At 35.6% G+C, this 14,915-nt stretch overlaps 1 protein-coding gene across 1 annotated transcript in view; it reads left to right on the top strand.

Annotated features, from left to right (window-relative positions):
* The first annotated feature begins 627 nt into the window (after positions 1-627).
* The window catches only part of LOC100374514 (transient receptor potential cation channel subfamily A member 1-like), a 17,676-nt gene continuing 3,388 nt past the window's right edge, over positions 628-14,915 (top strand). The window contains exons 1-18 of the mRNA XM_085502671.1: positions 628-1,272; positions 3,374-3,530; positions 5,877-6,055; positions 6,404-6,511; positions 7,689-7,797; positions 8,050-8,147; positions 8,824-8,996; positions 9,086-9,134; positions 9,271-9,549; positions 9,685-9,767; positions 10,249-10,410; positions 10,736-10,847; positions 10,954-11,126; positions 11,378-11,522; positions 12,155-12,238; positions 12,332-12,402; positions 13,172-13,340; positions 13,552-13,665. Of these exons, the coding sequence (XP_085358797.1) occupies positions 991-1,272; positions 3,374-3,530; positions 5,877-6,055; positions 6,404-6,511; positions 7,689-7,797; positions 8,050-8,147; positions 8,824-8,996; positions 9,086-9,134; positions 9,271-9,549; positions 9,685-9,767; positions 10,249-10,410; positions 10,736-10,847; positions 10,954-11,126; positions 11,378-11,522; positions 12,155-12,238; positions 12,332-12,402; positions 13,172-13,340; positions 13,552-13,665 (2,547 nt within the window). The 5' untranslated portion in view covers positions 628-990. The remainder of the gene's footprint in view (positions 1,273-3,373; positions 3,531-5,876; positions 6,056-6,403; positions 6,512-7,688; positions 7,798-8,049; positions 8,148-8,823; positions 8,997-9,085; positions 9,135-9,270; positions 9,550-9,684; positions 9,768-10,248; positions 10,411-10,735; positions 10,848-10,953; positions 11,127-11,377; positions 11,523-12,154; positions 12,239-12,331; positions 12,403-13,171; positions 13,341-13,551; positions 13,666-14,915) is intronic.

Here is a 14,915-nt window from a genome sequence, read left to right as displayed (position 1 = left end):
TGTGGTTGGGAGAATTAAAAACGACGATGCGTCAACCCATGATTTCTAAAAAGCACAAAAGGAGTTTTTAAATATGGTTGACTGAATGTATCGATATATCGCGGAATTCACCAAATTTCAAACAGTCATTATAGTCTGCAAACTATAATTTGTCCTTCGATGACGTAATGTGTGATTAGGGGGTTATATAGAAAATATCACATGACTTTATCAGATGTTTTTGCACACCATTCGTGTATTTACATGTAAATTCAATCGTGAAAATAAGATAGAAATGTGACGAATTAGCTTTCATTCACTTCACGGGATTCAGTTGACCCAGAAATGCGCCCTCCTTTATATTATCACAGCGCGGCCGTGTACATATCTCTGGGGTACACAAGTGACTATAGCCTAACAAGTTGGCGTAGGTGGCGCCCTGGACTGCTGCGTTCCCCACCCAGGGCGCCACCTACGCCGACTTATCAGGCTAACAAGTGATATGACATAATGCTTGTCCAGGCTTGTGTGATGGTGTACAATAGGCTCATGAATATTCATGTTACAAAGGCCGTCCTTGTGCAAATAGCTGTACCAGGAGGCAATCATAAGTCAACATACTTAACATATGTGGTATACACCCTGCGGGGTCTATAAGCGTGAAACCCAAAGTGACTACAAACAGGGTGAGACAGGATGATTATTGGTTTTGTCATTTCGTGGTCATGATTTATACGCTACGGTTCAACCAGACACGGACCGATGACTATACACAACGCGAGCCGTTGATTACTGCGTTGGCAACAAGGTAAACATGTAAGGTATCGCGATAATCACGCCAGTGCTGTAGGTGTAGTGGAATTACGCGTTGATAAATGCAAGTGCACACCTAGTGGTTGAATTCTTACAACGGGCATAATGCGATAGGTAGTAACTCATATTTACATTGTTTTAATCTAACTGTGACTGAATGGAGACTAAACTCCGGCTCTACGTACGAAACACTCAAATATGATTGCATTAAGCGAACGCCGGACGCCAGACATGTCAAAAAGCAACGGATCGAATAATCCAAGTTTGGAGAGGACTAACAACCTGGAAGGGGGCCCTGGAGGTGAAACCCGTCTCAGTGTGCCCAGCAATGACACTCACGTTAAACGTAGACCCCAGCAGCAGAAGCCAAGCCGTTCCTCGAGGGGACACGAAGCAAACGTGTTGAAAAATCTTGTTCTTGGGCTGGAAACATCGATACCCGAGCATGATGAAGACGATGACGACCTTACCATATGGCAGGTAACGAAAGTCTTTAAATAATAACTCATGAAAATTGAATGACGTCATGCTTGTTATTGTTATATATTAGACATAGGCAAAATAAGTCACTTACTAATTGACCATAATTTCTTCTTAGTATTTATTGATCGGAAATTAAAAGTTGTACCATATTTTACATCACTGGCAGAACACTGCTGGCATTTAACGCAAAGTATAGGTTTATTTTTTTTCCATATAGTGAACCCGCTACTTAAATCATATTTCTGAATCTGTCAACGTTGACGTGCAACATACGACAACATAAGGAACGTGGTGTGCCAGGACAAAACTTACTTTAAATCGCTGTATTTAGAAAATTAGTTTAAAAAATGCGGTGAGGGTAATGTTGCGCTGCAATATGGACTCGCCGTGTTTATTACGTAGCCAGACACCTTCGTGCCTTCTAAGTTGTTTATGTTTATGTCAATGATGACGTAATAATGTGAGGTATTTATCGTCTGACGAGGTTTTTATGGATTAATATACTGAACTCCCCCAGTTGACATCTTATAAGGACACTAATTGTTGTTATATAAAAATCAATCTTATACCAGCTCGAGAAAGAAACGGACATACACGAATGCCTACCTTTGTACACCTCAAGACAAACCCCGAAGGAAAAATGTCCAGTATAAACAAATCAACATAACAAAATGAAATTTGCATTATGGCAACATACAGTTTTAGGTGTAAACTCAACCATTATGACAATTATTATATCCTGCAAGCGTTCATCTAACTATTAATACTATACTCTATTACGTTCTAAATGATATGCTTTTCGTATTGCTTTAATTTAGGTCAAATTATATTCTGTATTCCACAAACAACAGTGTAATGCAATGAATTTGTTATTATTAATATTAATTAATATTCATTTTAATTTTAAACATTTGTTGAGCAAAACCTGGAGTGACAGTGTGCATGTGGACACGATGAATACTAAGTTTTATTGTCATACAGCGTTATGCAATCAGTCTCTCAATCTGTTACGTATAGAACACGTCACAATGGAATATATTATTAACAGGCTGAAATTACATGCACTGGGCATTGTGTGCTCTTTATCGAATAGTCATATTGTACATTGTGTATCAGGTTTTCTATTACTTACTTTACATAATATGAATAAATACATACTTATATTGCCGTTGATTCAATTGGCAATGCTTAAATTATAGTCATAGTTGTCATGAATGGCATTGATTGATACTTGTGTCATTAAAACATATGCATTGTATGTACTGTGTAGCAATCTTACACATTATCAGCGGCCACGGGAAATAAACTGATTGATTGTTTTGGCGGCTCAAAATCCCTTGGTTGGGGTTAGACGTATGCTAGTGCTCCTATAGCAAGTCAATATGTGTTCGCTATGGTGTTTCAATTATAACCTTTGAAAAAGATGAAATTTTTGTATTTTCACAGGTGGCAATTTGCCAGGGCGCAACGGGTGGTTGCATATAATCGTGGAATAAGCGTTTAAATCTAACAGCCTGGGGATTATTCCTGGGTTCTGTAATACATCACATCAACAGCTGCCATGAACAATATGACATAGCAATGATGTTTCAACCGTTTTCTAAAAATAACCAATAAATGCATTTACAACCTTGGCAGCAGCTGAATGCACAAATAAATAAATAAATAAATAAATATAAATAAACAATGAAGTCGTAAAAAACTCAGTTACACCACAGTTTCTCGACAAGGTACTGTGGTTATACGTGTACTTTTGAATCAAAATATATGACACAGTTTCACAGTTTTCTGTAATTAATTGTATTATTAACAGAAAGTGAAGTGACAATTTATTATTGTCATTATTATATCTTCTGCGCATTCGAGCACAGCATGATTTATTGATATATTCTAATAACTTTCCACACTAGTAATAGATTACATTGTATCATCTATTTGGCGAATTAATCATACGAATATTTATTTGACTTCCACAATGTTAGCGCCTCAGATGTTATGCAGTATTCGCCATACATTTTAGAAATAAAAACTATGACGACACTTACTATATACATATTGATAAGTAGTTCAATAAATGTTATTGGTGTTTAATCTTCAGGCAGCTATGTTCGGACGACTAGACATTGTGAAGTTCCATCTTGAACAAGATATTACTCTCATCAACAAATATGATAACATCGGTGCCATGCCTATACATTATGCCGTCAGGTTCAATCACAAGGCCGTCGTACAAGAGTTGATTGACAAGGGCGCAGGTAATCATTTACATAATTATATTTTATAATTTTTACATAATTCTATGCGACAGGTCTTCTTTGAAGTCTTCTTTTGTCTATCCTTTCCGAATCTCGCGAATGTGACATGTATATTGTGAATACTGTACTGTATATTGTACTATAAAATAAATTACCGTTTGGGAACCCTACCACGTAGAGCCCTACCACGTAGAGCCGAGCCCTACCACGTAGAGCCGAGCCCTACCACGTAGAGCCGAGCCCTACCACGTAGAGCCGAGCCCTACCACGTAGAGCCCTACCACGTAGAGCCCTACCACGTAGAGCCCTACCACGTAGAGCCCTACCATGTAGAGCCATAACATGTGAAATACATATTCTAAGTGAAGCTTTATTGTGATCAGCTTACACTTAATGATACCCCTCTTCAGGTGAGAAAAGTCGGCCATCAGCCAACAGCAACATGGTAAACTATGATGATATAAACACAACACAACATAGCATACTAACTCAGATTCAGAAAGAGATAATTTTAAACAAATAAAATACATGATTCAAATATATTGCTTTATCAAATCGAGACTCTGGATTGACGATGTTGTCAGATCTGCCCTGGGTTGTTGAACACGTACGTATAACCCAAGGACACACATTAGCAATACAATTCGAATAGAGAATATTTATTTCCGGCTCACGAGTACAATACTAAACAATTTGTTACAATTGAATAAACCAGTAATGGACTGCTTTATGTAAGATATATGTGACAATAGATCATATAGATCTTTTGTCTATCCTTTCCGAATCTCGCGAATGTGACATGTATATTGTGAGTACTGTACTGTATATTGTACTATAAAATAAATTACCGTTTGGGAACCCTACCATGTAGAGCCCTACCACGTAGAGCCCTACCACGTAGAGCCCTACCACGTAGAGCTCTACCATGTAGAGCCCTACCACGTAGAGCCCTACCACGTAGAACCCTAACATGTGAAATACATATCCTAAGTGAAGCTTTATTGTGATCAGCTTACACTTAATGATACCCCTCTTCAGGTGAGAAAAGTCGGCCATCAGCCAACAGCAATATGGTAAACTATGATGATATAAACACAACACAACATAGCATACTAACTCAGATTCAGAAAGAGATAATTTTAAACAAATAAAATACATGATTCAAATATATTGCTTTATCAAATCGAGACTCTGGATTGACGATGTTGTCAGATCTGCCCTGGGTTGTTGAACACGTACGTATAACCCAAGGACACACATTAGCAATACAATTCGAATAGAGAATATTTATTTCCGGCTCACGAATACAATACCAAACAATTTGTTACAATTGAATAAACCAGTAATGGACTGCTTTATGTAAGATATATGTGACAATAGATCATTTATACCCTGTAATATTCTGTACGAAACATGTGTAGAATTATACCGAACTATTAAAATGTTCTATTCTTAGAACAATACGTGATCCATCTGTTCCATGATTCATGCGATTCTAGGCTTTTCAAGGGGTATGTTCACTAGCTGGTTTTCAAATATGTCCACCATTTTTGTTCCGCCGATAGGTCATAGCGTTGTTAGTTAACGCTATACGAAACGCCAGCGAAAATACAGAAAAACACTCGGGCGTACTCCAGTTATAACGCTTCAATACGGTCACTGAGTGTAGACGAAATGTTTATGTTTTTATTACAAGTTAGATTATTCCACGTTATCGCCAACTGATCTCGTGAAATATGCGTACACGTGGCAAGAGAACTCAATATCCAAATTATATTATCTACCCTATCGGTGATTTCGCATACTACTGTATTCCGGAAATTGAATTTTCCAATTTGTGCCCCACCAAGTTATACTTGACAACTGAATAACACCCCACCTATTGTCATGACGACCACATGAAAATGAATGATTACGGAAATGAATATAATGTATCGCTGATTATGAAACTAACAAAACGAATGTTAGAATACTATGTAAATGTATGCGAGCGTGTCTGTAGTTTTGGGATTTTTACATAAAGTATTTGTAGGAAATGTTTATATAAAAAATGTTGACAATTCCAATGTTTTTCATCAGCGCACCCTGTCTATCGTTCCGTCTTCCTATTTGATTGTGTGCTAAAAATACTTTTGCTAAAGTAGTGTTCCAACGCAAATAGATTCATAAAATTTTGTTTCTATTTATAATGAAGTCAGTGTAATTGTCAACATTCAACGTCAGTATTCGTGATCCCGTTACAGTAAAATTGATTATAATTACTCAATATTACTCACAATTTAAAGTGCTGACAATAAACTTAAAGTTACTGTTACTTCACAAAATAGCTCTTTGTTTAACTATTAGATGTGAACGGGAGAGTTGCCGAATACAAGACATCTGCATTACACCTGGCCGCCAGAAGAAATTTTACTAATATTCTGAGACGATTACTGAAGGCAAACGCACATGTTAATAATAGCGATATCAATGGAGCAGTAGCTCTTCATGTTAGTGCACGGTATGGCCATCTAGAAGCTACAGAGGTAAATAATGATGACGTCAAGATTCCATTTCTTATATTGCGTTTTTGCTGTAATTTATTTATACGCTTTGCTGCTATAAGTTTTGTCAATCACAAGTTATAATTAGGGATAACCCATTATGATGTTACCCCAGGGTAATCGTAAGTACCTGTGATGATGTTATCCCAAAGTAATCTTAATTCCTCATTATGATGTTACCCCAGGGTATTCTCAAGCTTCCGCTATAATATAATAATCGTAAGCCCCTGTTAATCTTATGGAATTGTAAATTGAATTTAAATCACTTTTTTGTGTTATATCGAGTGATCATTTCAGTAATGCACAGTTCTATAACCTCAACTATTGTAGATACTCCTACGTTCAGATCTGACTGAAGTAAATATTCGCGACCATGATCGCATGACGCCATTTCACCATGCAGCCACTCAAGGCAACGTGGCCATGTGCCAACGACTGGTAGGTGTATATTATACATTCAATTCAAATCTACATTTATTGCGTTCATCATTTGACATATGTAAGAAGATCGAATTCCGATTTTAACCACCCATCAACTTCCGAATTATACCATTTAAAAACTTCCGGTGCGATCAGGATGAGATCAAGTATTTTCGTGGATGCGCTTTTGTAAACTGTTAAAGATGTACGGCTCGCCGGGTTTCCGTGCATTTGCCTGTATACGTATTTGTTTGAATATTGTGTTCCTGTTTATATTTTTCATGCCTGTAATTTTGATTCTGATTTTGACTGAAACAACACTGTATAGCGTTCATTGATTTGACGTGTATTGTTTCATAGACATTTTGTCGTCCACTGGTCTATTGATCTTGACGACTGCCAATATACAGTGATGAAGTGTAATAATGAAATAATACAAAATCTTTCAAAGATCGACACATCAATTGTCAAGGGTCATGGATAAATAATGCAAATATTGTCTGCAGCATTATTATCCTTGAGGACTGAAAAACGCAATGGTATCATAATGAGATGAGCTAACCGATATGTGGTCACAGTTATCGGACTGTAACGAAATATATTAATCTTTACTCATCAACTATCAGTGATTTATTCTGTCATTAACAGTAAACTTCTCTATAAACTTCTCTATAAACTTCTCCCTAACGTAATTAAAACACGGGTAGGACTATGCACATTGATACTTGCGATATGGATATATCAACTCTTCGCGACCATTGCTGGATGCTATTTAAAAGATATAAAACGTTATTCCTCTCATCAGTAAAAGTAACGGATTTGTGAATTGTTCGTTTCGGACCGATAACTCGAGTTCTGTGACAAAATATGCAGATTAACGCATTTAATACCCAGTTTCGACCAAACCGGAAGAATTCCTGTCATCTACCATATTTTTCCAAACTTAATAATAATAATTTGTTTGAATGCATGTACACAATTGAAATTGTATTTTTACTTTTAACGTTATATGTAGCATACTGATTTTATTAAAAAAATGTTATAATGTAATTATCGTGCATAATGCAACATGGCGCACACAGCAATGGAGATTCTGTAACCCATGCCACCGACTCCTGTCGTTAATTAATTTTATTTACTTATTTATTTATTCATTATTTGTTTTTTTCTTTGTTTGTTGTATTCTTGCGATTAGTTGCAGTTTGGTGCTGATCTGAGAGCTAAGGAAATCAACGATATCACACCCCTTATGTTTGCATCCATTCGTGGAAATTTAGAAACAATGCAGTTCATCATAGAATCAGGTACAAACTGAAATGGCATAAGCATCAATACAAATAATTACAGAAATATATTGTTTTTTTCAATAGATAATATTATTTGTGCATAATTGCGTATCTTTCCAATTAAAATAAATAAATGAATAACAAAAATGAATTACTTACTTTCCAAGATTTTCTATTCAGTTTGAGATGTTTCTTAGGTTCTATTGCGTTCAGTAAACGCTACCAGTAACCTAAATGAATAATTAACTTTAATTAATCTAATTTGTTTAGGTAAAGAAGTTAAAGAATCCTCTGAGCTGTTCATGGCAGACGTTGATGACGAAGGTAGCAATGCACTGCATCTATCCGTTGCCCGTAGTCACATTAAGGTGAGTAAGTGCTGACCACGTCAAAACATAATTGAAATCCCTCTTGATGTAATTACTACATTATCAATTCAATTTATTTTAAGAGAAAATACATTTTATTTATTATTTTTGCGAAACAATTTCATCTAAGCTTCTTGGAATGAGACTGTTAATCAGTTACGCATTTAACAACATGGTTTAATTACTGTTTTTGACAGACACAATCATTCTCGTTTGCAAACAAGTAGACCCTATCTATTCCCCTAGTACTGTATACAAAAATGGTCCATATAACTGTTAACTTAGACGGAACTACTATCGCCACTTATAAATATCTCAGTAAGCGATGTGAGAACTGAATACAGTGCGAAAATGCAATATTATTTCGAAAACCAAGAGCAAATAAATTCAAAAACACACTGTGAACAATTTCAATAATGAACAACTACATTAATATAAAGATTACACATTCCCGGTTTTCATACATTTCAATCGCATGCCGCAACTTAAAAGTGGAGATCTCATAAGCAAATACTGTATCTCACCAAAGCTGGAAATAATCAGAATTATACCATGATTGGAGTACAGCAATGCAGAACACAGGGAAGATGTTTACATACATTCAAAAAAAATACTAAAGTCGATTACTGCTTACAATTGTGGCTAAATCGACCTGAATATTCCCTTGATTCTGCAGGCAGCCGAATACTGCCTTGACGAGGGCGCAGATATTAATTCCAAGAAATTTAATGGCCACACTGCCCTACATATCGCCTCGGTCACCGGAAATGCGGAAATGGCTTCTATGCTGATCTCACGAGGTGCCAAAGTCAATGCCAAAGATGAAGAACAAATGACACCTTTGCATAGGTAGGAATATGTGGATTATAGTATTGGCCTAGTTAACATTATTTAATAATATATTCACAGCACAATAACGTAACTGCATTTTTCTTCAGGGCATCCCTGTATAGTCGAATGGAAGTTATACAATTGCTGATCCAACAAGTGAGTAAATGTACTTATGTATGCATATCGTAACATCGGATCAGTAAATGGTCACAAAATGAGGTTTGTATCAACGGTCATATAAATGAGATTGGGAGTTAATATTTGACAGTTACTTTTTAATCACTAATTCCAGGGAGCTAGTTTGGAGACTCAGGATTTGGAACTGTTTACGCCACTTCTTGCCGCTTCATGGAAAGGACAATGTGCGGCCGCTGAGTATTTACTGCAAGTTGGTGCTGATATATCTGTGAAGGACCGTGAATCAAAAACCTGTCTTCATTGGGCTGCTGAGGGAAACCATTTCCATTTTGCTCAAATGTTGCTGGATAACTCAGGTTCTATCTTGCTGGATGAGAAGGATAAAAAAGACCAGACTGCCACTCATTATGCCGCCGAGTCAGGGAACGTTAAGGTGAATTAACATATATGTGTGCAGTGATTGAACTATTGGCGACTGCACATATAGCACTGTACGCACTTTAATCATTGAATGATCTACGGCGATTCCTTCAAATTAAAGACGATTTTCTCTTTTGTCAAATTTCAGATTCTTAATCTACTGATCAGCAGAGGGGCTAAAATTGACACGAAGTGTATAGAAGAGAAGCTGCCCTTACACTCAGCATCGGAGTACGTCACTTATATTGAATATTTCACATATTGTCGACTTTCGATACATAGTTAAAGGGCGGTAGTCGTCGCGCGGCGCATGTGCGACATTTGTATTGATAAACATTGATTTTCTCACAGTCTTCTAATGGAAATCACAAGTATGACGTTTGACCTTGGCGCGACTTGTACTAATTACCGCCGATGACTCTTTAGATACCTTCCAATCACCTAAAAAATATTTAATTAAAGCTTAGTAACGTCTCAGTTTGTACTCGTTGATCTGTGCAACAGTCAAAGTCGCCAACTTTGTTTATATGATATATCTAGCGCATGCGTGGCGCAACGACTACCGACTTTTAAAGGTCTGTGGTCGTTTTGCCACGCAGTGACCTACTACCGTGCCATTCACTGTGATTGGCGTCTTTTAGAACCTAAGGTTTGTAACAGAAATGTGTCGTAGACAACGTATATTTAATTTATACCACTGTATTTGTTTCAGGAATGGTAGGTTAGAGTGTGTCATGTCACTTGCTAAAGCCTGTCCCACCAGAATAAACGATGACGAGGCCGATGGGCGAACACCATTATTACTTGCCAGTGCAGAGGGCCATGCCAAAGTTGTTCAACATTTGCTGAGAGTTGGAGCTGACATTGCAAGTCGGTAAGAAAAATATAGTTATGTTAATTTAGCCAATCCAGAAAGAAATAACATCTTAACAAAACTATATTCAAATATATTATCCGAAACAGTCACAAACCGTCATAGATGACCAGTAAAAGCGATGATTGGGTCTCAAAGCATATAGCCAGTGAGTTGTATATAGTGTTATGAAAAGAGTCAGCACTCTGCCTCACGCGTGGCACCTTACGCTTATCAATCATAGAGATAATCAAATAAAGCAGTTCCCGAAACTGTGTATCAAACAAAACTGTTCACTCCTGTGATTTATTTAAATATAGATGACTATATAACTTTCTGATTTCAGAGACGAACACAGGCGTACGGCTCTCGCCATTGCTTCTAAAGAAGGACATTCAGATGTAGTTAAAATTTTAATAAAGAATCATGCCGAAATAGATGCTACTGACAAAAATAGGGTAGGATATTATGTGTGTTGTGCGCAATATCGAAATCACGTTCTCAAGTACCGTAGTTTCTATACCGTTTGTTAACCATGACTGCATATGTTTACATTTATCTTAGAACACATCTTTACATTTGAGTGCTGCAAATGGGAATTCTGGATGTACCAAGATTTTATTGGAGAAAGGTGCTGCTAATCCCACCCTACTAAATGACAAATTTGAAAACTGTTTAGATATTGCCACATCTAATCTCCAAGAAGACGCAGCAGCCGTCATTGTCAATCACAAAAGGTACATGGTATAATGACACGTTTTTTGAAATTATACACGCACTTCGCAAGTAATTATATAAAGATCTCTCATAGAAAGAGCCATTTTTCATTTGTTAACTTCAACTCACATATCATTAGTAAATTTAAATAAATAACCATCTTTGCCGCAATCATCGGATGGAATATGGTCCGGCATTGTTTACTAAAGCATTGATAAATTGAATATTTGTGCGGCGAAGTTGTAATAATATTTTCTATATATTTACAAAGGTGGCAAGACGTAGTATCACAGATCGGTCCAGATGGACACACGTCACTCAACAGGCTAATAGAACGTTTGCCTGATGTAGCTATGTTGGTTTTAGATAAATGTGTTCGATATTCACACTCAGATAGAACCAATCCAAACCTCAGGGTAAGTAGACAAGTATACTAGTACTATGCTACTAGTATGCAAACAATATATCGCAACTATTGATATAACACCGTCCAAGTCCACACTATCACATTGTTTTACAGATCGAATTCACAATGACCGATGGTGAATTTTTTTTTGTTAATTAATGCAATTCTGGAGCCGTAGTATCTCCGACATGTCTTGGTTATTCATGTTCAAACACATGTTACACATATGCCCCTGTAATTGGTTTGTCATGTGAAGCTAATGAGCGCAATTTCAGTGCTAAAATTCACCAAAACCGAGTATTTCTACCATGCCGGAATTAGAACTCGGTCATGCATATGTATTTTTAAACAATGGACATAATAGTAACCTGACACACGTCATTTTGTGGTAATTTTCAGATGTACATCCTGAGTTCTAGGACTTACTTTGACCGATCAAGTTCAAACTTCGCACATTTCCTTGATGTTTTTTTTCTCTTCAAATTTGGTACATAACTATAACATTAGCTTTAATATATATATATATATATATATATATATATATATATATATATATATATATATATATATATATATATATATATATATGGTTATAGTAACAAATAATGTATATGCTATTTATATCCGTTTTCCTCGTTCCAGATAACATATAATTATCAACACATCGACCCCGGACCGGATTCTCCCTCAACTAAACGATTAAACAAGAGGTGGTGCGCTTTAACGGTATTGCTGTTTTTCTCTGTTTGCGTTTTATATTCTCGTTATTTTTTATTAGTACCATTATAATATATTAGCGTATATTTTCTGATTTTTTAGACTATGGTTAAATATGGCCGAGAAGATTTGCTCAGACACGACCTTTGTAGAACTCTTTTGAATTACAAATGGTAAGTTATGATGGGCCATTCCACCAATCAGATCAACAGTCTCTGTGTCTCATACCACAATTAAACTTCCCACAATGTAAGAAATCTAACGCTATTTTACAGAAATGTGTTAACCTTGTATCGTCGGAAAAATTATGCTGTGTTGTGCCTTGACATGTTAATTAATATACTGTAATAAACAGCTACGATAATCGCAAGATATATTAGCCTTGTCAATAACCGAACATCACCTTGCAGAATTTTAGGGTGTCATATAAGTCGTCGAATCGCACGCAGGATTCTGTGTTTGACGCAGGATTCGGTGAGCTATTAGGCTTCTCTCTTCTGCGTTTACAGGACGACTATTTAACTCATCTTATCACCGCGTACAAACGAACATGCTTCCTAGATTAGTTGTGTTTGACGCGCCCGAAGCAGAATTCCATGACCAATGCATGACAATATTTATTGCAGTGAAGATAAACAATAAACGGCGCAATGCGTCAGGTTTGGATCAGTGTAACTCGCGAACTGTGCTAGTTCTCAAGTTATTTAAAATTGAAAAGGTTTTCAACTAAATTTTGTCGACATATCACAAACATAATGAAGTTTCGTAATATCAACTATTATGATTAAATACAATATGTTCGGCATGTATTATGTTCCACTTCAACCTCTTCGTTAATTCATGATTTCAATATTAATTACTATAGCTTTATTAATTTTCGTAGTTTGTATTTTCATAACTTGTGTCAGTGTCATAAGTGTTTTAATTGTAATTTCTTTGCAGGAGAAAATTTGCCCGTTGTCTCTTCGCTACTGATTTTTGTCTTTATGTGCTGTTTCTGGCTACACTTACTACATATGCAATGTCAACTGATCACATCCTGGTACAGAAACTGGATAGCCATGGATGCCCATTGGCACCTGGCACTAATGAAAGTGCATATTATGATTCGGTAATACTATTTATCTATATTATTATTATTATTATTATTATTATTATTATTATTATTATTATTATTATTATTATTATTATTATTATTATATTATTATTATTATTATTATTATTATTATTATTATTATTATTATTATTATATTATTATTATTATTATTATTATTCACTAATATACGTGGTACTAACTATTATTATACTTTTCTATTACATAGAGCGGGAAATATATAGGAAATGTTGAGTTAGAGTGGCATATAGCACTCGAAGTTTTTATATGCGTGTACGTAAGTTGGAATGTAATACGGGAGCTAATAGAAATTTACAAGATGGTGAGTTTATGTTACCATTATTGACATGTTGAATATATGACAATTTGTTTGCATTATTTTGTTTCAAAATAACCGAACATCAGCTTTTTTGGGTGTTTTTCTGGTATAAATCATGGTTTTTGAAACAATCGTGTTACAAAATGCCAAAAATATGGTAATCTAAATAAAAACAATTTTCAGTGAGACCGTCGGACCTTTCTTGTAATAATGACGTCTCGGAATAAATGTGACTTTTAATGATTCCTATACCCTGACAAAAACTAAAAACACAAAGAGTGTTATGACCGAGATTTTCGTTTTGATTTGGGCTTTCGATGCTAAGATTTGTTGTTCAATTGTTTTGATTTGTTGCATAGAGATGCAAATCATTTTACTTTTGACATAGTTCTACTTTGAGCTGTACGGACTGTAAATACGGCTTATTTGCGCGTAATTTCATGTGAAAATACCGAAATTATTACACAGACATGTGACTATTGTCGTGGGTGCTTATCCGCTTGTGTTTTTCCTCATTGATTCATATTTGTTGTTGTTTATTCAGTTTTATTCTTTCGTATTCGTAATTTAGTTATATTATTAGATCATGTTTTGCTTTATCTATTCGTCTTTATTTTGTTCAATTACATGCTATATTAGCTGAGATACAACAATTGAAAGTTGTTACATGCCTGAAACTATACCGTAATGCATGTATCTCTATTGTAAAGAAACACAGATTCGGTTTACATAAGCCATTTATTAATAACCAACAGACAGCACGAACGCAATAGGAATCAGTTGCAAGGTCGATTTTAAGCTGATGTGCCAATATTGAAATCCAATCACTGTGTTTCCCTCATACTTTAATCCATAGGTGTGAATCCTGCTCAACCCTATAAAAAGGGCATTCTATCGTGTATTTATCAGTTGCCTTCTTGTTACATTGTAGTTTCTTTGTTGTAACATCGTCATAATAAACAGTGTAATGTTTAAATGTACATTACGCTTCCTTTATTGTAACTCTACGTTCCAATGCATGCAGTTTGAACCTGATCGAATGTGAGCGAATGTCACCCACAACTATTTTTTATAATTATTATAATAATATAATATATAATAACATATGTTATTTGTTAAAATGTTTGTGAAATAATATTTAATATGCAGTTATGTAAATAAGAGTTAATATGCAATTATGCCAGGGAAAGGAATAATATGCAATCATATTAGTTGGTGTTCTCATTCAATAATGTACGCCGCAATTTGTTGGG

The sequence above is a fragment of the Saccoglossus kowalevskii genome, chromosome 8 (genome assembly GCF_978046115.1).
Source record: "Saccoglossus kowalevskii chromosome 8, keSacKowa6.1, whole genome shotgun sequence".
NCBI classification, from domain to species: Eukaryota; Metazoa; Hemichordata; class Enteropneusta; family Harrimaniidae; genus Saccoglossus; species Saccoglossus kowalevskii.
This window is presented reverse-complemented; position numbering and strand designations above follow the sequence as displayed.